Below are 25,658 nucleotides of genomic sequence, written 5' to 3'. Positions count from 1 at the left end.
GCAGTAACTCCAGAGGAATTTCCTTGCTGTCAGCCACAGGGAAGGTCACTCCAAGAATCTGTCTTAATTGTCTTCTCCCTGTCACTGAAGAGTCCGTCTCAGAGTCACAATACAGATCCCGCTCACTAAGGGGAACGACGAACATGATCTTCACCGTGCGGCATCTACATGAGAAACAGGGAAAAGCACCAACTCTTGTACATGGCCTGCTTTGACCTCACAAAGACATTTGACACTGTCAACCGTCTGGCTGCCTCCAAAGGTTTGTCATCATCCTCCACCTGCTCCATGGTGACATACAAGTCATGAACCTGACCAACGGATCTACCACAAACCCAATTCACGTTCGGACTGGGGGTATGCAAGGCTGCGTCATAGCACTAACACTCTTCTCGATTCTCTTGCTGCAATGGTCCATCTCCCCCTCAACAAGTTTCCCCGCTGGAGTGGAGCTAAACTACAGAACAAACATCCTCTGTCATTGAACTACAGGATGCACGTGATGCTTGTGTCTGCGCCAAGCTCCAAGTCATCATCAATACCTTCACTGGGGCGTACAAGAGCATCAGCCTTACACAAAACACGATTCCGGCTTGGGTCACTGTCTGTGCGGAGTCTGCACATCCTCCCCGTGTGTGCGTGGGTTTCCTCCGGGTGCTCCGGTTTCCTCCCACAGTCCAAAGATGTGCAGGTTAGGTGGATTGGCCATGATGAATTGCCCTTAGTGTCCAGAATTGCCCTTCGTGTTGGGTGGGGTTACTGGGTTATGGGGATAGGGTGGCGGTGTTGACCTTGGGTAGGGTGCTCTTACCAAGAGCCGGTGCAGACTCGCTGGGCCGAATGGCCTCCTTCTGCACTGTAAATTCTATGATAATCTGTAAGGCAAAGATTCTCCACCAGCCAGTCTCCACCACAGCACTGCCCCCCCCCCCCCCCCCCCCCCCCATCCACGATAAGGCCTTGGACAGTCTAGGCCACATTCCATACCTTGGGAGCCTTCTGTCAACAAGGGCAAACATCGACAACAAGGTTCAACACTGCCTTTAGTGTGTTAACGCAGTCTTCAGTTGCCTGAGGAAGAGAGTGTTTGAAGACCAGGACCTCACACTCTGCACCAAGCTCATGACCCACAGAGCAGTAGTGGTACCTGCCCTTCTATATGGCTCAGGGACATGGACTATGTGCAGTAGGAACCTCAATATCCTGGAGAAATACCACCAGCGCTGCCTCTGCAAGATCCTGCAAATCCATTGCCAGGATAGGCGCACGTGTCAGTGTTCTCACTCAGGCCAACATCCCCGACATCAAAGTATTAACCACGTTCGATCAGCTCTGTTGGACTGGAAACATCTAGCACAGGCCTGACACAAGTTTCCTGAAACAAGTGCTCTATTCGGAGCTTTGGCATGGCAAGTGAGCTCTACGAGGGCAAAGGAAACTCTTCAAGGACATCCTCAACGCTTCCTTAATAAAGTGAACCATCCCCACATGCATCCCTGGCCTCAGACCGCTCAAAGTGGAGGAAAAGCAGCCGGGAAGGAGCTGAACTCCAGGCTTTCATCGCTGAAGCCAAGCGTCGACAGCTAAAAGAGCGCGCGGCAACCCGGAACCCCATCCACCCTCTCCTCTAACCACCGTCTGCTCCACCTGCGGCAGAGTCTGTAGGTCGCCCATTGAGCTATTCAGTCACTGGGAACTCATTTTTAGCGTGGAAGCAAGTCGTCTGCGACTGTCTAAAAGGACTGAACAACAGACACAATGGCCAATTAAGTAGCCCATCTCCAGGGGCCCTGTTTAACTTGGGATGGCAGAGGGATTCCAGTGTTAAGAGATCCAATCTGACCTCCTGCTGCACAGGATCCACTGCGGGGGAGAGAGAGAAAACCATTGATATGGAGGGGGACCCACTCCGTACAGAACTGGTTTGGGTCGTAACTGCGAACTTTCAGTCTCAAAGAGTCGTGTTGCCTCCCTGATGCTGCTGGTGGGGTAATCACTGCCATTGTTGACCCACCTTCAGAAAAATCGCCTCGTGGCAGGAACTGAAACGCCACACTATTTCCTCATTTTGCTCTAGGTCCTGCCTTCAAGCCTGACTCCAGGGTGCTGGGAAGATTCCGCTCCCTGAGAATTTGAAAAGGTGCTTCAAGTACACACAATTCCTTATTAGAAGCTAGAGTTCTCTGCACTTGTGTGTGTGAGGCCTCCTATTAGGAAAACAAAAAATAAACCTCAATGCGCTAACACATGGGCTAATGTATAATATGCCATGCTAAAGGCCCATTGGACAATGCACTTGGAAATAAAACATAGGTATAATAATTCATAAGGAAGATTTTGGTGACAAAGGTTAATTTACATATTTACAATTACATGCTTGGCACAGCATCTCACTCCCAGTGCAAACCTCACTGGGAGGAAAGATCTGATCAGGCCCTGAGTTGGGCCTGCTTTTATCTCCTGCCTTAATGAGCCCCAGGTGGTTGGCCTCCCCCCACCTCCCACCTAGGGAGCTCATATTCCATGAGTCCCATAGTGATATCAATAATTATTTCCCCATGGCCCTCATGGGGGTTATAACAATAGGACAGTTGGAAATCTAAAGGAGGAGTCAGGTAATTCTGAAATTTCCATCGTGGCAACACTCCCATTTGATTCCTCCCTATCTATTTGGAAAGTGAAAGTGTTCAGCTCCACTGCCAGAGGGATAGGGTTACACAGCAGATGATTAACTTTCAATTTAGCATGTTCACTTATGAAAACACTTGTGGTATTCAGCATCAGAGGAAAGGGGAGCAAGAATGGACGATATTTAAAAATAACAAAGCAAATGTGAATGAGCCATGCACCATTATATCAATGCACGCACACATGCATGGGCACAGCCTCAACAGGGACCTTGGATTCATGTCTCACGACATTTGACCCCCCACTGTCTGGCCTGGGCTTGCGAAATCCTACCAACTGTCCTGGCTTGATACAATTCACGCCTCTTCACCATCTGAACCTGTGAAGACTTACTTTGAATGCAAGTCTTTGCAGATAATTATCATCTTGCATCATTGGTTTTGTCTCTGTGTTTGTGTAACCTACCTCTTCACTCACCTGATGAAGGAGCTATTCTCCAAAATCTAGTGATCCCAAATAAACCTGTTGGACTTTAAACTGGTGTTGTAAGACTTCTTACTGTGCCCACCCCAGTCCAACGCCGGCATCTCCACACCATTATATCAAACCCAACAAAGCTTACTTCAAACAATTAATCTTCTATCATGTTTGAAGTTGAATCATTTAATGTAAAATGCCAGTTGTGTACTGCATGAGGGCAGCACGGTAGCATTGTGGATAGCACAATTGCTTCACAGCTCCAGGGTCCCAGGTTCGATTCCGGCTTGGGTCACTGTCTGTGCGGAGTCTGCACATTCTCCCTGTGTGTGCGTGGGTTTCCTCCGGGTGCTCCGGTTTCCTCCCACAGTCCAAAGATGTGCAGGTTAGGTGGATTGGCCATGATAAAATTGCCCTTGGTGTCCAAAATTGCCCTTAGTGTTGGGTGGGGTTACTGGGTTATGGGGATAGGGTGGAGGTGTTGACCTTGGGTAGGGTGCTCTTTCCAAGAGCCGGTGCAGACTCGATGGGCCGAATGGCCTCCTTTCTATGTTAGAAAATGTCTTGTTTACCACTGAAATAAGACATTTTGTTAAAGCTTTTTGTCCTGCAAATACGAGAGTCCACTTGCCAACCAATCAGCACCCTCTTATTCAGTAAAAGGATTTTGATTCCCCTGACATTGGTATTCTTGTTATTGATCTGATGAGTGCAAGATGAAAAGCTTCGACAAATTCTTTTTTCAGCAATACTCCCGATCTGCGCGACCAAATAACTAAATATCATGTGCTACTGTTTATGCAGTACAAAGGAATATTGCATCAGAAATCTTTAAAATGCAGATATCTCCCCCCCCCCCACCCCCCTCCTTATCTCTTTTTTTCCTTAAGTCACTTTATGGATATCACTTCCTTGACACTTAACAACCGTAGAATTCCTACAGTACAGAAGGAGGTCATTCAGCTCATCGAGTCTGCACCGACCCGCAGAAAGAGCTCCCCACCTAGGCCCACTCCCCTGCCCTATCCCCGTAACGTAACTTGTACATCCCTGGTCACTAAGGGGCAATTTAGCATGGCCAATCCACCTAACTTGCACATCTTTGGACTGTGGGAGGAAACCGGAGCACCCGGAGGAAACCTACACAGACACTGGGAGAACGTGCTAACTCCACAGTCACCCAAATCCGGAATTGAACCCGGGTCCCTGGCACTGTGAGGCAGCAGTGCTAAACACGGTGCCATTGTGCCACCCACTGGGTTACATTTGCCAGATGCCAGCCTAGATGCAGATGGTTGGCTAGCTAATCCACAATGGAGACTATCACGGCCAAGCCCATTCTTGTACCCATCTGACATTGACACCTCTATACTTCCAGAATAAGTCACTGTGACCAGAAGCTGAAAGCCAAGGCCAATTTGTTTTCTATTCCAATGATATTTAGGCTGACTGTGACATCTAGCGCTGCCAGCATACTATATTTTCTTATTTACTCTATAGTCTCTATAGTCTATGTCGAAGTGAAGAGAGCATGATAATTATCCCAAAGCCACCCTATTGCACCACCTCATGTGGTATTTACTGTATTTCAGTTGCATTTAAGTCCAAAGAATCCTCCAAAGGGTTAGTTTAATGGCTGAACATATAACCAGATTATATGGATAATTTATACCTGCCATTCTAACAAACTCTGTCATTCCCTGATAAGAATCAAACTGATCAAAATGCAGAAAATCCAATGCACTAAAACAAAATCTCATTCAAATCCACTCTATATCACTCCTGATCCACGTGTCACCTTTAAATACACGAACCTGTGCAAAATTCTTCTAAATCACCCCATTTCTAATAGTCAGCCTACAAGCTGTGATTAATCTCCTGCCAACGTTGATTTAGCATAGGCAGCAGACGTTAGAAGTCTAGTCACGTTTTTTTATTTTGGGAGGGGAGGGGGGGTTGAAGGAACTGTAATCTTCCTGAAAAAAATGTTGACCGATGACCCAGAAGAACTGGGCATCATTTTCAAACCTACACGCGGTGTGATGTGCGTTTCCACACAATAATTGTCCTGTAAAGTTTGCCCAGTGTTTTCTCGATGAAGACGGTTCCTCCTTTAAGTGTTGTCTGCCTTCTTATTTGGTTCATAAGGGATTTGGAAATGAATGCCCTGTAGGTCTTGTGGCATTGAATATATTAACTATTTTTCTCCTCCGATTTATCGAAATTGTGATGGGATATAATTTTAACCACTGGGCAAAATTTCTTAAACCACCCCCCTCCCCTCCAAGACTTACAGTCAAGATTCAATTATAATAACAATCACTTATTGTCACAAGTAGGCTTCAATGAAGGTACTGTGAAAAGCCCCTAGTTGCCACATTCCAGCGCCTGTTCGGGGAGGCCAGTACAGGAATTGAACCTGCGCTGCTGGCATTGTTCTGCATTACAAGCCAGCTATTTAGCCCACTGTGCTAAACCAGCCCCTATTTCATGCAAATGCTCTTGCGAAACAATGCCTGATAGAAATATTCCTGGATGGTTAGGGTAAATTCGATTTTAAAAAATAAAGTTATTCGTCGACTGTTCAAACTGGCTATTCAATTGAGCTGGAGATGTAAACAGTAAACAGGAAAGCTGCAGACGGTCGTGTGGTTGGTGAATAGATCAGAGTGAAAGACTGCGTCTCCTGCTGGTGGAGATTGAGCTACAGCGCGGGTACATTCAATGCAAAAGAGCTGTCAAGCTGATGAGGCCCATTTAATTCTAATTGTCTAAAGGTTGTCCGGGAAATCTGGCGCATATAAGAAAGAGTTCAACCTAAACTGCTCTACTGTCTTTGCAAGGTAGTCCCCACCCCCAAAAAACCACCTGCCGGAACAGTGACAATTCTCATTCAAGGCGTTGACCTGTAAACACAGAGACACCTTCCAGATTTATAAATCCAAGCACAGGGTGAAACTGCTGCACATTACTGATACATAAACTGATACATGATGTCACTGATACATTGGCTGCTGCAAACCGTCTGATAACTTCAAGGCTCTCTGAACAAAAAAAACAAACAGCGGGTAACTTTACAGTCGGCGCAGATTAATCGCCGGGGGAAGATATTGGGCAGCAGAGTCTCAATCCAAATAATAATAACAGGAATCCCACCGCCACTTTTTAATCTTGCGAATCCACAGCTGGAAGATACACGGAGATAGGGGAGTGAGGACTAGCATTGCATATTGTCGAGAGGAACTGGACTTTTTGATTAACCGCTGGAGCTAATTTTGCCCTCCTTTATGCTCTCCCGATCACAGAGTTGACATCAATCATTCATAAACCCGACACTGAATTGTCATTTCTTAAAGAGAGGAAACAAAATGGGAAAACTAGATTCAAACGAATCAAACCATTCGGGGTTTTTACCTCCCCTCCGTTTAATTATTTACTCTTGGTTTCTATTAGAAATGATTGAACTAAGCATCTAGGTTACCCGTTTAAATCTTAAAGCCATGCATATATTTGTCTCTCTTTTTCAAGGTTTACATTTGCCACAAGGCGGCAAAGATTCTCCCCCAAACCAAGGGACACATTTGTTACAACTTGTACAATGCAACTTTGTCCTCTCCCTTCCCTCCTTTCCGCTGTCTCAGTCAAAACATTTAAAAGCGGAGAGAGAGCAACAATAACACACAAAAAAACAAGAGAGCGCAACAATAACAATAAATAAATAAACAAGAGAGATCAAGCGGATAAATAAAGAGCTGAGTGAGTGAGTTACCTGCCAGGAGCCGGAGGGGATGTCAGCGAAGCTGCCCAGGCCGCCGAAAGTGTAACAGTTGTAGACGGTTTCGGAGCAGTGCCAGAGGAGCCCGAAGCTGACCGAGTCTTTGCTCTTCTCCTTGACGATCCAGGCGGGCGAGATGAAGCTGAAGCTGCAGACAGCTACCAGGCAGGAGGAGAGCAGCACCCACAGGCAGCCCACACACGTCCACATCCTCTGGGCTTGGGGCAGGAGACTGTCCGCTGGCATGTCCACGAAGCCCAGCTCCGCACCCGCTTCTTTCTTCTTCCGATCCAACAACGAATGCATCTGGAAGACAACTGAGATGTGGGAGGGGGGAGGGGGGGGGGCTCCTTTATATATTTTTTCCTAAAAACCCTCCCCCTCCGTTCCTTTATAAAATCTTCACATCCAACAAAAAAAAGTCCGGAGTGAGATCAGTTCATCCAAGAATCTGACATCAGCCACTTGGATCTCTCACCACCTACAGATAGTGTTTAAATAGAAACAATTCTCGTTTTGTTCAGCCCCTGTGGGTTAAATCCGGACTCGCACACCCCGAATAGAGTCTGGAAAGGGGGATTACTGGCAGTTAACAGCGTGTTGCCTCTGCCTCCCTCTCTCGCTCTCTCTCCAGTCTCTTTCCAGAGGAAGGGAGATTTTCACTTGTCACAGATTGGTTGGCGCTTCCTCCTCTCTCTCTCGCTCTCTGTGTTTTGTGTGTGCATTGCTTGCTCAATGCCGCTAGGCGCAGACAGGTGCCTGCTCGGTGAGAACGACTCCAGGAATGGGAGTGGGATGGGTGGAGACGCGCTGCTGGAGGGAAAAAGGGAAGGACGCCAGCGGAGGAGACAGCAAATTGTCTCCACAAGATAAGTACATTGAAGGCTGCGGGGGGGGGGGGGGGGGGGGTGGACTGACATCTTCAACACGCATGTAGCAGTTTGCCAGGTTACAGATGGTTCCGTTTGTGGGACCGAAACTGGATCAAGCGCAAGAAAAGAGAGGCCCTTCGGCCCATCGCGCCGGTGCCACTGAAACAAAACACAAAATCCAATAAAGACTTGTCTTCACCCAGAGCGGTTAGAATGTGGGACCCGCCACTGCGAGGGACAGCTGAGATGAATAAGACGTTAAAAAAACAGGATCATTATCTTTTTAAAAAAAAGAGATTTGCTAAACAGCTGGCACCGAGATGATGGGCTGAATGGCCTGTGATTATTTTTTTAAATTTGTTTGTGGGATGTGCTAGGCCAGCATTTATTGCTCATCCCTGGAGTCACAAGGAGGTAAGGCGGACAGGTTTCCTTCCCTAAAGGGGATCACTGAACCAGATAGGTGTTTATGACAATGGTACGAAGTCTTACAACACCAGGTTAAAGTCCAACAGGTTTGTTTCGATGTCACTAGCTTTCGGAGCACTGCTCCTTCCTCAGGTGAATGAAGAGGTCTGTTCCAGAAACACATATATAGACAAATTCAAAGATGCCAAACAATGCTAGGAATGCGAGCATTAGCAGGTGATTAAATCTTTACAGATCCAGAGATGGGGTAACCCCAGGTTAAAGAGGTGTGAATTGTACCAAGCCAGGACAGTTGGTAGGATTTTGCAGGCCAGATGGTGGGGGATGAATGTAATGCGACATGAATCCCAGGTCCCGGTTGAGGCCGCACTCATGTGTGCAGAACTTGGCTATAAGTTTCTGCTCGGCGATTCTGCGTTGTCGCGGGTCCTGAAGGCCGCCTTGGAGAACGCTTACCCGGAGATCAGAGGCTGAATGCCCTTGACTGCTGAAGTGTTCCCCGACTGGAAGGGAACATTCCTGCCTGGTGATTGTTGCGCGATGTCCGTTCATTCGTTGTCGCAGCGTCTGCATGGTCTCGCCAATGTACCACGCTTCGGGACATCCCTTCCTGCAGCGTATTAGGTAGACAACGTTGGCCGAGTCGCACGAGTATGTACCGCGTACCTGGTGGGTGGTGTTCTCACGTGTAATAGTGGTATCCATGTCGATGATCGGGCACGTCTTGCAGAGATTGCCATGGCAGGGTTGTGTGGTGTCGTGGTCACTGTTCTGAAGACTGGGTAGTTTGCTGCAAACAATGGTTCGTTTGAGGTTGCGCGGTTGTTTGAAGGCAAGTAGTGGGGGTGTGGGGATGACCTTGGCAAGATGTTCATCGTCATCAATGACGTGTTGAAGGCTGTGAAGAAGAAGACGTAGTTTCTCTGCTCCGGGGAAGTACTGGACGACGAAGGGTATTCTGTCGGTTGTGTCCCATGTTTGTCTTCTGAGGAGGTCGGTCCGGTTTTTCGCTGTGGCGCATTGGAACTGTCAATCGATGAGTCGAGTGCCATATCCCGTTCGTACGAGGGCATCTTTCAACGTCTGTAGATGTCTGTTACGCTCCTCCTCGTCTGAGCAAATCCTGTGTATACGGAGCGCTTGTCCATAGGGGATGGCTTCTTTAATGTGTTTAGGGTGGAAGCTGGAGAAGTGGAGCATCGTGAGGTTATCCGTGGGTTTGCGGTAAAGCGAAGTGCTGAGGTGACCGTCCTTGATGGAGACGATATGTGTTTCTGGAACATACCTCTTCATTCACCTGAGGAAGGAGCAGCGCTCCGAAAGCTAGTGACATCGAAACAAACCTGTTGGACTTTAACCTGGTGTTGTAAGACTTCGTAATCTGAGATGAGTTAGAGCAGTAGCATAAGGAAAAGACTTGCATTTCTTAGCACCTTTCACAATCTTAAGACATCCAAAACACTTTACAATGAATGAAACATTTTGAACTGCAGTCACTGTTGTAGAGTAGAAAATGCAATGACCTATTTGCAAACAGCAGAATCCCACAAAATAGCAATGTGATAACAATCAGATAATCTGTTATCAGTGATGTTGGAAGAAGGAGAACTCCCCTTCAGAAAAGTGCCATTGAATCTTTTACATCCGCCTGGAGGGTCAGATGGGATCTCTGATGTCATCCAAAAGACAGCACCCAAGACAATGCAGTGGCTTCATACTGAACTGAAGTGTTAGCCTATATATTTGTGCTCAAGTCTCTGGAATGGGACTTGAGCCCACAACCATCCGACTGAGATGGCCAGTCATACAAAACTCAAGCATGGGTTCGAAGGACTGTATGTCTTTGAAAGCAAAAACTGGCAAGCCACCATGCACGTTTAGCACTGAAGCCTCTATTCACGATAACAAAATAAGACCAACGTTTAGAGCCAGTATCCATATTTACATTGTTCGACTGTGGAAAAAAAGTCTACATTTCCTCAGTTTAAACATAAGAGGGAAGACTTCCCATGAATGCCCCGTTTGGCAAGATACAGAAAAGACGATTTGTTACAGGCGCTGTCCGCACCAAACTGGCGATATTAATGGTGAGACTGACTCAGCATCTGCCTAGGTTTCGAAATTCATAGAATCGGACAGAAACAGAAGGAGGCCGTTCGGCCAATCAGGTCTGTACTGGGTCATTAAGAGAGCTGTCCGATCGAGTACCAAACTCCTTCAATTCAATCCTGTCCAAGTGTATCCCCTCTTCGAGTAAGGGGAAGGGGCACTTGGGTGAGATTGTTTGCATTGCTGACAATGTGATAACTCAGAGATGGATTTCCAGGAAAGGACACCTGATAAAGACAGAGGCAGCCTTTCGTCTGAAGTGAACGTTGTACCTCCGCTTAAAGCCACCATTCTCACCGGGAGACTCCACGGCATCGTCAGGAAGACTCTCTTCTCCCTGCTCCTCTCCGGCAATTGATGACTTCCTCAGTCACCATTTCTTTTAATGGAGCTGGGGTGGAGCAGAGGCAACATTGTGAGCCTCATCTTCAAAATCCTTCAGTTCCGTTTTCTTTTATCTTTTTCTTCCATCTTCAGAACTTAAGGACGCCTCTCGATATTCGCTCAGCCTGTCTGCATCCGAATGGAAAATTTGATTGATGTTCGGTAGCTGTGCTGCTTGTTCGACTCGGAAAGAAACAAGGAGGCGGTGTGAGGAGGTCTGGTGGGGTTGTCAAGATTGTTGGCACAAGGATGTTTAGTAGGCATCAGCTCCCGCCCAAAGGGGGATGTTGATCCAGGTTTAATATTTTCTGGCTCAAACCCAAAGCAACAATCCTATGTTTAGCTTCTAGAAGTAACAGAAGTTTGACTTAGAGCCAGAATGGCTCCATGTCGCCAGTTTGCTCATCCGATTACTTGCAGTGTTAACAATACATGATAATGATGATGATGAGCTATCTTTCACTTTGTCAAAATGAAGGTCAATTTAAGAAGGCAGCATGCCTCGATTTGTGATTGCCTTCCAAAGCCAACAATCTGCTCTTCACAGCTATAACATATCGACTGGTTTGTATCTTTTGTAATTAGTCAACTATCCATTATCACTTGATAAACACAATAGTGCGGTTGCATTTATTATTCTTTCATGTCTCAAAGATGATGTATCAGCATTGAGATGGTAACTTTACAATCACTCCAGAGTACATACGTAATAAGCTCCATAGTAAAAGCTGTAAGATCCATTTTCGATTTAGTTGATTATTATAAAACGCAAAAAGTTTTGCTATTGGAGTTATGTTATGAACTCAACCCCTTTGAACATCTTCCATCATCCCCCAAGTATCTATTATTTTTTAAAATGATGAATCAACTACAAATAGCGTATCACCCATGCTGTTGCAGTAACATCCTCCAATTAAAATATGGACCGCAGCTTATAGTGGAATGATGCTTTTTGACATTAATTTTTAGAATGGACTCACTTTTTCCACAGTTAATTAATCATGGTACCATTTACTAACTAATGCCTGAAATGTTAATTAAGAGACAGATGGGCTAAAATGAACTGATTTGGCCACTCTGTAGAACTTAACAAAAAATGCTCAGCACTTGCAACATAAAAGAGGCTAAGCAGGGGCTTATTGCTGCATCTGCATATGGCGTTCCTTGTATCAGTGGAGCGTTTACTGGCAGCAGCTGTAAAGGGGTGCATAAGATTGAAAGTGAAGCCTAAAAGAATAAGCATTGTCTATGTTAATAAATCTGACCAGTAAAGAACCCATTTTTAAAGTATTAGTTGAATATCACTGTCCATATTGTCTCTGATTCAGCAAAGATATGTCCATTGAAATAATCTCAGGCACCCCCTCTGGATTTTCTGGCTGTGATGATCATTCAACCGGAATTTCTAAGCCACAAGGCCTCTTCCCATCTCCAAGAGATAACAAAGCAAGTATCTCACAGTCAAGTACTTTCAACTCCACCCAGATCCATCCTAATAGGTTTACAATTTTATCCCTCTAAATGTTAGGAATATTAAGTGATCATTTAAGAAACTCTACTGTTTCCCCCGGTGTCTAAGGGTTCTTGGTGTTTATCATGACACACATTAGGTTTTCCCACAAAGTTAAAGCATTTTTTCTCCATGAACGGGAAATGTTTTTTTGCATTGAATATGAAGAGATCAGCACCCGATCATGTGCTAACTCTTCAGGAGCTTTGCATACCTTATTCAGTCCTCATCAATCTGTTTTACTCCTACTGTTTCAGGGAGATACATGGATGGTCTCTGCATATGCCACTGGGGTCATCCGCAATCTCCTGCTGAAACAGGGAGGTTCACAAAGCCACACACTCACTTATTGAAGGAATGTTTGGATTTCCCAAAGGGTAGTGTCCATTCTATGAACCAACTGCAAGGAACAATATTTTTCAAGGATAGAGGGGCTGTGTCCTGTTTTGCAACAGTTTCATTTTGCTTAGTGCTGTTCTAATAGCGGTACTACAACATGGTAACTAATGATGCCAAGAGCCTAGTGTCTGGTTAGTAAGAATAATAGAAATTGGGATTCCATTTGGGTGATTTAACATGTCATAGGCAATTTAATTTGCAGAAAAGTGAATAGTTAATAGTAACTTCTTGAATTTGTCAAAATACCTCCAACTGTAGCAGACTCTACGACAGTTTATTCCCTTATTTAATATTTTAAGTAAAAACATGATATTAAAGCATGATAAATCAGTGCATTTACACCATATAAGAGATTAGAGATAGGCTGAAGCGATTGCAGGATAGTGACAGGGATCTATCTAAGTTGGATCCAGCCCTAACTAATAATGTGAGAATCTCCTCCAGTGATTTCTGCTACTCCAATAGAGGGCAGCGCTGAGCAGAGATGACAACAAGGAGGCATGTCACCAAAACCAGAAATGTGTTTTATGCTGATAAGTGTTGGTGCTGCAGTTTAATAATCATTCAAGAACAAAGAAAAGTAGCAAAGGAACAGGCCCTTCGGCCCTCCAAGTCTGCGCCGACCATGCTGCCCGTCTAAACTAAAATCTTCTACATTTCCGGGGTCCTTATCCCTCTATTCCCATCCTATTCAATGCTCTTCGGGGTATAAAATCTCCATGTGTCAGGAATTAAGTTTTATCAACAATTGTTTGTCAGCAGAAATGCCACCTTTTAAAAAGACATCATAGATTATCATAGAACTTACAGTGCAGAAGGAGGCCATTCAGCCCATCGAGTCTGCACCGGCTCTTGGAAAGAGCACCCTACCCAAGGTCAACACCTCTATCCTATCCCCATAACCCAGTAACCCCACCCAACACTAAGGGCAATTTTGGACACTAAGGGCAATTTATCATGGCCAATCCACCTACCTGCACATCTTTGGACTGTGGGAGGAAACCGGAGCACCCGGAGGAAACCCACGCACACACGGGGAGGATGTGCAGACTCCGCACAGACAGTGACCCAAGCCGGAATTGAACCTGGCACCCTGGAGCTGTGAAGCAATTGTGCTATCCACAGTGCTACTGATATTAAAGTAATCCTGCACCATTTTCACACAGACACGATCATCTAAAACTGTTCGAGACTTGGCTATAGCACGAATGCTAGACAGGTAAGGGTGGCAGAAGTGTACTTACTTGGTAAAGTGCTGAAACTGTACACTTTAAAACATTCTTATGCAAAAAGTCATTAAATATATAATGCCCGCTAGTCTTTCCAGAATTTTCTCCGTTTCTTTTACTTTAAATTTGGGAATAGTCTGAAACGAGTACAAGAAATGTGAGGAATCCGGAGTTGTGGCATCCAGAAGTGTGGGTTTCAGAAGATTTGTTTTATGGCATTAGTGATTTTGAAATTTACACATTTTTATTCGGAATTCATTTTTGAATGCATCTTTAAAGCAAAGATGACAATATATAATCATATAATTTTACAAGATAATTGTATTTCAGAAAGAATATAACTTTCACAATCAATGAAGCTAAAACTTATTGGTAAATACAAAATGCTTCAAAATATCTGGAAGACAATTTAAGGAGTCCTAATTGAAATATCTTTTTTTTAATATAAATACTTTATTGAAAATTTTTGGTCAACCAACACAGTACATTGTGCATCCTTTACACAATATTATAACAACACAAATAGCAATGACCTATTTTATAAACAAAAAATGAATAAATAATAAATAACAAAAATGAAAACTAACCCTAATTGGCAACTGCCTTATCACAAGTAACACTCTCCAAAAATATAAATTAACAGTCCAATATATAATTATCTGTAGCAACGACCTATACATATTATACAGTATATATTAACAACCCTGAGAGTCCTTCTGGTTCCCCCCCCCCCCCCCCCCCCCCGTCCCCCCCAGATCCTGGTCTGCTGCTGCTGCCTTCTTTTTTCCATTCCATCTATCTTTCTGCAAGGTATTCGACGAACGGTTGCCACCGCCTGGTGAACCCTTGAGCCGACCCCCTTAGGACGAACTTAATCCGCTCTAGCTTTATAAACCCCGCCATGTCATTTATCCAGGTCTCCACCCCCGGGGGCTTGGCTTCTTTCCACATTAGCAATATCCTGCACCGGGCTACTAGGGACGCAAAGGCCAAAACATCGGCCTCTCTCGCCTCCTGCACTCCCGGCTCTTGTGCAACCCCAAATATAGCCAACCCCCAGCTTGGTTCGACCCGGACCCCCACTACTTTTGAAAGCACCTTTGTCACCCCCATCCAAAACCCCTGTAGTGCCGGGCATGACCAAAACATATGGGTATGATTCGCTGGGCTTCTCGAGCACCTCGCACACCTATCCTCCACCCCAAAAAATTTACTGAGCCGTGCTCCAGTCATATGCGCCCTGTGTAATACCTTAAACTGAATCAGGCTTAGCCTGGCACACGAGGACGACGAGTTTACCCTGCTTAGGGCATCTGCCCACAGCCCCTCCTCGATCTCCTCCCCCAGCTCTTCTTCCCATTTCCCTTTTAGTTCATCTACCATAGTCTCCCCTTCGTCCCTCATTTCCCTATATATATCTGACACCTTACCATCCCCCACCCATGTCTTTGAGATCACTCTGTCCTGCACCTCTTGTGTCGGGAGCTGCGGGAATTCCCTCACCTGTTGCCTCGCAAAAGCCCTCAGTTGCATATACCTGAATGCATTCCCTTGGGGCAACCCATATTTCTCGGTCAGCGCTCCCAGACTCGCGAACTTCCCATCCACAAACAGATCTTTCAGTTGCGTTATTCCTGCTCTTTGCCACATTCCATATCCCCCATCCATTCCCCCCGGGGCAAACCTATGGTTGTTTCTTATCGGGGACCCCCCCAAGGCTCCAGTCTTTCCCCTATGCCGTCTCCACTGTCCCCAAATCTTCAGTGTAGCCACCACCACCGGGCTTGTGGTGTAGTTCCTCGGTGAGAACGGCAATGGGGCTGTCACCATAGCCTGTAGGCTAGTCCCCCTACAGGACACCCTCTCTAATCTCTTCCACGCCGCTCCCTCCTCCTCTCCCATCCACTTACTCACCATTGAAATATTAGCGGCCCAATAATACTCACTTAGGCTCGGTAGTGCCAGCCCCCCCTATCCCTGCTACGCTGTAAGAATCCCTTCCTCACTCTCGGGGTCTTCCCGGCCCACACAAAACCCATGATGCTCTTTTCAGTCCTTTTAAAAAAAGCCTTCGTGATCACCACCGGGAGGCACTGAAACACAAAGAGGAATCTCGGGAGGACCACCATCTTAACCGCCTGCACCCTCCCTGCCAGTGACAGGGATACCATATCCCATCTCTTGAAATCCTCCTCCATTTGTTCCACCAACCGCGTTAAATTTAACCTATGCAATGTGCCCCAATTCTTGGCTATCTGGATCCCCAGGTAACGAAAGTCCCTTGTTACCTTCCTCAACGGTAGGTCCTCTATTTCTCTACTCTGCTCCCCTGGATGCACCACAAACAACTCACTTTTCCCCATGTTCAATTTATACCCTGAAAAATCCCCAAACTCCCCAAGTATCCGCATTATTTCTGGCATCCCCTCCGCCGGGTCTGCCACGTACAGTAGCAAATCGTCCGCATACAAAGATACCCGGTGTTCTTCTCCTCCTCTAAGTACTCCCCTCCACTTCTTGGAACCCCTCAACGCTATCGCCAGGGGCTCAATCGCCAGTGCAAACAATAATGGGGACAGAGGGCATCCCTGCCTTGTCCCTCTATGGAGCCGAAAATATGCAGATCCCCGTCCATTCGTGACCACGCTCGCCATTGGGGCCCTATACAACAGCTGCACCCATCTAACATACCCCTCTCCAAAACCAAATCTCCTCAACACCTCCCACAAATAATCCCACTCCACTCTATCAAATGCTTTCTCGGCATCCATTGCCACTACTATCTCCGTTTCCCCCTCTGGTGGGGCCATCATCATTACCCCTAACAACCTCCGTATATTCGTGTTCAGCTGTCTCCCCTTCACAAACCCAGTTTGGTCCTCGTGGACCACCCCCGGGACACATTCCTCTATTCTCATTGCCATTACCTTGGCCAGGATCTTGGCATCTACATTTAGGAGGGAAATAGGTCTATAGGACCCGCATTGTAGCGGGTCCTTTTCCTTCTTTAAGAGAAGCGATATCGTTGCTTCAGACATAGTCGGGGGCAGTTGTCCCCTTTCCTTTGCCTCATTAAAGGTCCTCGTCAATACCGGGGCGAGCAAGTCCACATATTTTCTATAGAATTCGACTGGGAATCCATCCGGTCCCGGGGCCTTTCCCACCTGCATGCTCCTAATTCCTTTCACCACTTCTTCTACCTCGATCTGTGCTCCCAGTCCCACCCTTTCCTGCTCTTCCACCTTGGGAAATTCCAGCCGATCCAAGAAGCCCATCATTCTCTCCCTCCCATCCGGGGGTTGAGCTTCATATAATTTTTTATAAAATGTCTTGAACACTCCATTCACTCTCTCCGCTCCCCGCTCCATCTCTCCTTCCTCATCCCTCACTCCCCCTATTTCCCTCGCTGCTCCCCTTTTCCTCAATTGGTGTGCCAGCAACCTGCTCGCCTTCTCCCCATATTCGTACTGTACACCCTGTGCCTTCCTCCATTGTGCCTCTGCAGTGCCCGTAGTCAGCAAGTCAAGGGCCCCTGTACAGTCCCTCCTCCGGTACTTCCGCATATTGTCTGTCCACCCTCAAAAGTTCTTGCAGCAACCGCTCCCGTTCCTTACTCTCCTGCTTCCCTTTATGTGCCCTTATTGATATCAGCTCCCCTCTAACCACCGCCTTCAACGCCTCCCAGACCACTCCCACCTGGACCTCCCCATTATCATTGAGTTCCAAATACTTTTCAATGCACCCCCTCACCCTTAGACACACCCCCTCATCTGCCATTAGTCCCATGTCCATTCTCCAGGGTGGGCGCCCTCCTGTTTCCTCCCCTATCTCCAAGTCTACCCAGTGTGGAGCGTGATCCGAAATGGCTATAGCCGTATACTCCGTTCCCCTCACCTTCGGGATCAACGCCCTTCCCAGCACAAAAAAGTCTATTCGCGAGTAGACTTTATGGACATAGGAGAAAAACGAGAACTCCTTACTCCTAGGTCTGCTAACTCTCCACGGGTCTACACCTCCCATCTGCTCCATAAAATCTTTAAGTACCTTGGCTGCTGCCGGCCTCCTTCCAGTCCTGGACTTCGACCTATCCAGCCCTGGTTCCAACACCGTATTAAAATCTCCCCCCATTATCAGCTTTCCCATCTCTAGGTCCGGAATGCGTCCTAGCATCCGCCTCATAAAATTGGCATCATCCCAGTTCGGGGCATATACGTTTACCAAAACCACCGTCTCCCCCTGTAGTTTGCCACTCACCATCACGTATCTGCCCCCGTTATCCGCCACTAAAGTCTTTGCCTCGAACATTACCCGCTTCCCCACTAATATAGCCACCCCCCTGTTTTTCGCATCTAGCCCCGAATGGAACACCTGCCCCACCCATCCTTTGCGTAGCCTAACCTGGTCTATCAGTTTCAGGTGCGTTTCCTGTAACATAACCACATCTGCCTTAAGTTTCTTAAGGTGTGCGAGTACCCGTGCCCTCTTTATCGGCCCGTTCAGCCCTCTCACGTTCCACGTGATCAGCCGGGTTGGGGGGCTTCCTACCCCCCCCCTTGTCGATTAGCCATCACCTTTTTCCAGCTCCTCACCCGGTTCCCACGCAGCTGTATCTCCCCCAGGCGGTGCCCCCCCGCCCATCCCCTCCCATATCAGCTCCCCCCTCTCCCCAGCAGCAGCAACCCAGTAATTCCCCCCTCCCACCCGCCCCGCTAGATCCCCCGCTAGCGTAATTACTCCCCCCATGTTGCTCCCAGAAGTCAGCAAACTCTGGCCGACCTTGGCTTCCCCCCGTGACCTCGGCTCGCACCGTGCAACGCCCCCTCCTTCCTGCTTCTCTATTCCTGCCATGATTATCATAGCGCGGGAACCAAGCCCGCGCTTCTCCCTTGGCCCCGCCCCCAATGGCCAACGCCCCATCTCCTCCACCTCCCCTCCTCCCCCCATCACCACCTGTGGGAGAGAGAAAAGTTACCACATCGCAGGATTAGTACATAAAACTCCACTTTCCCCCCTTTTTAACCCCCCTCTTTGCCCCCCACATTCGCCCCACCACTTTGTTCAAACGTTCTTTTTAATAACCCACTCATTCCAGTTTTTCCTCCACAATAAAAGTCCACGCTTCATCCGCCGTCTCAAAGTAGTGGTGCCTCCCTCGATATGTGACCCACAGTCTTGCCGGTTACAGCATTCCAAATTTTATCTTCTTTTTATGAAGCACCGCCTTGGCCCGATTAAAGCTCGCCCTCCTTCTCGCCACCTCCGCACTCCAGTCTTGATAAACGCGGATCACCGCGTTCTCCCATTTACTGCTCCGAGTTTTCTTTGCCCATCTAAGGACCATTTCTCTATCCTTAAAACGGAGGAATCTCACCACTATGGCTCTGGGAATTTCTCCTGCTCTCGGCCCTCGCGCCATCACTCGGTATGCTCCCTCCACCTCCAACGGACCCGCTGGGGCCTCCGCTCCCATTAACGAGTGCAGCATCGTGCTCACATATGCCCCGACGTCCGCTCCCTTCACACCTTCAGGAAGACCAAGAATCCTCAGGTTGTTCCTCCTTACGTTGTTCTCCAGTGCCTCCAACCTTTCCACACATCGTTTCTGATGTGCCTCATGCGTCTCCGTCTTCACCACCAGGCCCTGTATGTCGTCCTCATTCTCGGCTGCCTTTGCCTTCACGACCCGAAGCTCCCGCTCCTGGGTTTTTTGTTCCTCCTTTAGCCCTTCAATCGCCTGTAATATCGGGGCCAACAGCTCTTTCTTCATTTCCTTTTTGAGCTCTTCCACACAGCATTTCAAGAACTCTTGTTGTTCAGGGCCCCATGTTAAACTGCCACCTTCCGACGCCATCTTGGTTTTTGCTTGCCTTCCTTGCCGCTGTTCTAAAGGATCCACTGCAATCCGGCCACTTTCTCCTCCTTTTTTCATCCGTGTCCAGGGGGGATTCCCTTCTGGTTTACCGCACAGTGTTTTTAGCCGTCAAAATTGCCGTTGGGGCTCCTATCAAGAGCCCAAAAGTCCGTTTCACCGGGAGCTGCCGAAACGTGCGACTCAGCTGGTCATCGCCGCACCCGGAAGTCCCCTAATTGAAATATCTGATTAATTGGTATGTTAAAAGCCACAAAAACATTAAATGTATTAACTACTTTATAGGCAATGTTCTAGACTGCATATCTGCTCCCTTACTACCTGTAATCCGTATGTTTTCTATATTTTGTTTTCTTAGCCTTGGAGTGCATATTCCAATTAAATATTTTTTTTAATTTAATTTTATTCAAATTTTTTACATATTTTCAACAACCCCCCCCTTACAGAAATAAGAAAAAACAAAGAACACATAAATAAACATCTTATAGCTATGTCACGTATTTCCCCAATATACAAGCCCCCCATTAAACGATAATAAACAGTAGTAAATACCTGCGGGAAGTGCACCCAACTCCAGCTCCTCAAAGACCATGTTAGGGAACTGGAGCTGAAGCTGGATGAACTCCGGATCATCCGGGAGGCAGAAGAGAAGAGTTACAGGGAGGTAACCACACCCAGGGTACAGGACAAGAGTAGCTGGGTTACAGTCAGGGGAAAGAAAACAAACAGGCAGACAGTGCAGGGATCCCTCGTGGCTGTTCCCCTTCAAAACAAGTATATCGTTTTGGATGCTGTTGGGGGGGATGACCTACTAGGGCAAGGCCCTAGCGGCCAGGTCTCTGGCACTGAGTCTGGCTCTGGGGCTCAGAAGGGAAGGGGGGAGAACAGAAAAGTAATGGTAATAGGAGATTCAATGGTTAGGGGAATAGATAGGAGATTCTGTGGTCGCGAGCGAGACTCCCGGAATGTATGTTGCCTCCCGGGTGCCAGGGCCAGGGATGTCTCGGATCGTATCTTCAGGATCCTTAAGAGGGAGGGTGAGCAGTCAGAAGTCGTGGTGCACATTGGTACCAATGACATAGGTAGGAAAAGGGGTGTGGAGGTAATAAACGAGTTTAGGGAGTTAGGCTGGAAGTTAAAAGACATAGAACATAGAACATAGACAGGACAGACAGAGTTGTCATCTCTGGTTTGTTGCCGGTGCCACGTGATAGCGAGGCTAGGAATAGGGAGAGAGTGCAGCTGAACACGTGGCTGCAGGAATGGTGTAGGAGGGAGGGCTTCAGTTATTTGGATAATTGGAGCGCATTCTGGGGAAGGTGGGACCTGTACAAGCAGGACAGGTTGCATCTGAACCAGAGGGGCACCAATATCCTGGGAGGGAGGTTTTCTAGTACTCTTCGGGAGGGTTTAAACGAATTTGGCAGGGGAATGGGAACCGGATTTGTAGTCCAGCAACTAAGCTAGCCGATATTCAGGACGCCAAAGCGTGTCGTGAGGCAGTGGGGAAGGGAACACTGACAAAGGAGAGTACTTGCAGGCACGGAGATGGGTTGAAGTGTGTATACTTCAACACAAGAAGCATCAGGAATAAGGTGGGTGAACTTAAGGCATGGATCGGTACTTGGGACTACGATGTGGTGGCCATCATGGAAACGTGGATAGAAGCGGGGCAGAAATGGTTGTTGGAGGTCCCTGGTTATAGATGTTTCAATAAGATCAGGGAGGGTGGTAAAAGAGGTGGGGGGGGGGGGTGGCATTGTTAATTAGAGATAGTATAACAGCTGCAGAAAGGCAGTTCGAGGAGTATCTGCCTACTGAGGTAGTATGGGTTGAAGTCAGAAATAGGAAAGGAGCAGTCACCTTGTTAGGAGTTTTCTATAGGCCCCCCAATAGTAGCAGAGATGTGGAGGAACAGATTGGGAAACAGATTTTGGAAAGGTGCAGAAGTCACAGGGTAGTAGCCATGGGTGACTTTAACTTCCCAAACATTGAGTGGAAACTCTTTCGATCAAATAGTTTGGATGGGGTGGTGTTTGTGCAGTGTGTCCAGGAAGCTTTTCTAACACAGTATGTAGATTGTCCGACCAGAGGGGAGGCAATATTGGATTTGGTACTTGGTAATGAACCAGGGCAAGTGATAGATTTGTTAGTGGGGGAGCATTTTGGAGATAGTGACCACAATTCTGTGACTTTCACTTTCGTAATGGAGAGGGATAGGTGCGTGCAACAGGGCAAGTTTTACAATTGGGGGAAGGGTAAATACGATGTTGTCAGACAAGAATTGAAGTGCATATGTTGGGAACATAGGCTGTCAGGGAAGGACACAAGTGAAATGTGGAACTTGTTCAAGGAACAGGTACTACGTGTCCTTGATATGTATGTCCCTGTCAGGCAGGGAAGAGATGGTCGAGTGAGGGAACCATGGTTGACAAGAGAGGTTGAATGTCTTGTTAAGAGGAAAAAGGAGACTTATGTAAGGCTGAGGAAACAAGGTTCAGACAGGGTGCTGGAGGGATACAAGATAGCCAGGAGGGAACTGAAGAAAGGGATTAGGAGAGCGAAGAGAGGGCATGAACAATCTTTGGCGGGTAGGATCAAGGAAAACCCCAAGGCCTTTTACACATATGTGAGAAATATGACAATGACTAGAGCGAGGGTAGGTCCGATCAAGGACAGTAGCGGGAGATTGTGTATTGAGTCTGAAGAGATAGGAGAGGTCTTGAATGAGTACTTTTCTTCTGTATTTACAAATGAGAGGGGCCATATCGTTGGAGAGGACAGTGTGAAACAGATTGGTAAGCTTGAGGAAATACTTGCTAGGAAGGAAGATGTGTTGGGCATTTTGAAAAACTTGAGGATAGACAAATCCCCCGGGCCTGACGGGATATATCCAAGGATTCTATGGGAAGCAAGAGATGAAATTGCAGAGCTGTTGGCAATGATCTTTTTGTCCTCACTGTCAACAGGGATGGTACCAGGGGATTGGAGAGTGGCGAATGTTGTGCCCCTGTTCAAAAAATGGACTAGGGATAACCCTGGGAATTACAGGCCAGTTAGTCTTACTTCGGTGGTAGGCAAAGTAATGGAAAGGGTACTGAAGGATACGATTTCTGAGCATCTGGAAAGACACTGCTTGATTAGGAATAGTCAGCACGGATTTGTGAGGGGTAGGTCTTGCCTTACAAGTCTCATTGAATTCTTTGAGGAGGTGACCAAGCATGTGGATGAAGGTAAAGCAGTAGATGTAGTGTACATGGATTTTAGTAAGGCGTTTGATAAGATTCCCCATGGTAGGCTTATGCAGAAAGTAAGGAGGCAGAGGACAGTGGGAAATTTGGCCAGTTGGATAACGAACTGGCTAACCGATAGAAGTCAGAGAGTGCTGGTGGATGGCAAATATTCAGCCTGGATCCCAGTTACCAGTGGCATACCGCAGGGATCAGTTCTGGGTCCTCTGCTGTTTGTGATTTTCATTAATGACTTGGATGAGGGAGTTTAAGGATGGGTTAGTATATTTGCAGACGATACGAAGATTGGTGGAGTTGTGGATAGTGAGGAGGGCTGTTGTCGGCTGCAAAGAGACATAGATAGGATGCAGAGCTGGGCTGAGAAGTGGCAGATGGTGTTTAACCCTGAAAAGTGTGAGGTAGTCCATTTTGGAAGGACAAATATGAATGCGGAATACAGGGTTAACGGTAGAGTTCTTGGCAATGTGGAGGACCAGAGAGATCTTGGGGTCTATGTTCATACATCTTTGAAAGTTGCCACTCAAGTGGATAGAGCTGTGAAGAAGGCCTATGGTGTGCTCGCGTTCATTAACAGAGGAATTGCATTTAAGAGCCGTGAGGTGATGATGCAGCTGTACAAAACTTTGGTAAGGCCACATTTGGAGTACTGTGTACAGTTCTGGTCGCCTCATTTTAGGAAGGATGTGGAAGCTTTGGAAAAGGTGCAAAGGAGATTTACCAGGATGTTGCCTGGAATGGAGAGTAGGTCTTACGTAGGTTGAGGGTGCTAGGCCTTTTCTCATTAGAATGGAGAAGGATGAGGGGAGACTTGATAGAGATTTATAAGGTGATCAGGGGAATAGATAGAGTAGACAGTCAGAGACCTTTTCCCCGGATGGAACAAACCATTACAAGGGGACATAAATTTTCCGGTGAATGGTGGAAGATATAGGGGGGATGTCAGAGGTAGGTTCTTTACCCAGAGAGTAGTGGGGGCATGGAATGCACTGCCTGTGGAAGTAGTTGAGTCGGAAACATTAGGGACCTTCAAGCAGCTATTGGATAGGTACATGGATTACGGTAGAATGATATAGTGTAGATTAATTTGTTCTTAAGGGCAGCATGGTAGCATTGTGGATAGCACAATTGCTTCACAGCTCCAGGGTCCCAGGTTCGATTCCGGCTTGGGTCACTGTCTGTGATGAGTCTGCACATGCTCCCCGTGTGTGCGTGGGTTTCCTCCGGGTGCTCCGTTTTCCTCCCACAGTCCAAAGATGTGCGGGTTAGGTGGATTGACCATGATAAATTGCCCTTAGTGTCCAAAATTGCCCTTAGTGTTGGGTGGAGGTGTTGACCTTGGGTAGGGTGCTCTTTCCAAGAGCTGGTGCGGACTCAATGGGCCGAATGGCCTCCTTCTGCACTGTAAATTCTATGATAATCTATGATTAAAGTAGGACAAAGGTTCGGCACAACATCGTGGGCCGAAAGGCCTGTTCTGTGCTGTATTTTTCTATGTTCTATGTTCTATCGCCGAGACCTTGCCTTCTCCAACCCACACCCCCGAGAGCACTCTATCCTGGATCCTACGTGCTGGCAGCAGCGGAAATTCCCTCACCTGCCGTCTTACAAACGCCCTTACCTGCATGTACTTGAAGGCATTTCCAGGGGGGAGCCGGAATTTTTCCTCACAAACATCCCATCTATAAACAGGTCCCCTATCCTTCTAATACCTGTCCTGTGCCAGCTCAGGAACCCCCCCATCCATTCTCCCCGGGACAAACCGATGGTTCTCTCGGATCGGGGACCACACCGAAGCCTCTGCCTCCCCCCTGTTGCGTCTCCACTGCCCCCAAAATTTGAGGGTCGCTACCACCACTGGACTCATGGTGTACCTTGTCGGCGGGAGCGGCAGTGATGCCGTCACCAGCGCTCTCAGGCTCGTGCCCACACAGGACGCCATCTCCAGCCTCTTCCACGCCGCCCCCTCCCCCTCCACTTGCGTATCATCGCCACATTGGCAGCCCAGTAGTACCCACACAGATTAGGCAACGCTATCCCTCCTCTGTCCCTACTCCGTTCCAGAAACACCCTTCTCACCCTTGGGGTCTTTTTCGCCCATACAAACCCTATGAAGCTCCTGCTGACCCGCTTAAAAAAGGCCTTAGGGATCAGGATGGGGAGGCACTGGAATATAAAAAGGAACCTTGGGAGCACCGTTATCTTCACCGACTGTACCCTACCCGCCAGGGAGAGTGGCAGCATATCCCACCTTTTAAACTCCTCCTCCATCTGCTCCACCAGCCTCGTCAAGTTGAGCTTGTGTAGCGCTCCCCAGCTCCTGGCCACCTGGATCCCTAGGTACCGAAAACTCCCTTCCGCCCTCGGTGGAAGCTCGTCTATCCCCCTTTCCTGGTCCCCTGGGTGTATCACGAATAGCTCACTCTTCCCCATGTTGAGCTTATACCCGGGAAAGTCTCCAAACTCCCTAAGGATCCGCATCACCTCCGGTATCCCCCCCACCGGGTCCGCCACATACAGTAACAGGTCGTCTGCATACAGCGATACGCGGTGTTCCTCCCCCTCCCGCACCAGCCCCCTCCAGTTCCTGGACTCCCTCAAAGCCATCTCACATTCCAAGTTATCAGCCGGATCAGGGGGCTCCACCCCCCCCCCCCCCCCCCCCCCCCCCCAGCTAGGTCCCCCTCTAGCTGCGTTGCTCCCCCATAGCACTCCTGTAAGTCAGCTGA

The 25,658-nt window shown here is 47.6% G+C and overlaps 1 protein-coding gene across 1 annotated transcript in view; it reads right to left on the bottom strand.

The window, feature by feature from the left end:
* LOC140386897 (LHFPL tetraspan subfamily member 7 protein) overlaps window positions 1-7,718 on the bottom strand; it is a 313,761-nt gene extending 306,043 nt beyond the window's left edge. Inside the window, exon 1 of the mRNA XM_072469743.1 lies at window positions 6,875-7,718. Within this exon, the coding sequence (XP_072325844.1) occupies window positions 6,875-7,186 (312 nt within the window). The 5' untranslated portion in view covers window positions 7,187-7,718. The remainder of the gene's footprint in view (window positions 1-6,874) is intronic.
* Window positions 7,719-25,658: the final 17,940 nt, after the last annotated feature.

Source organism: Scyliorhinus torazame, chromosome 12 (assembly GCF_047496885.1).
Source record: "Scyliorhinus torazame isolate Kashiwa2021f chromosome 12, sScyTor2.1, whole genome shotgun sequence".
Lineage (NCBI taxonomy): Eukaryota > Metazoa > Chordata > Chondrichthyes > Carcharhiniformes > Scyliorhinidae > Scyliorhinus > Scyliorhinus torazame.
This window is presented reverse-complemented; position numbering and strand designations above follow the sequence as displayed.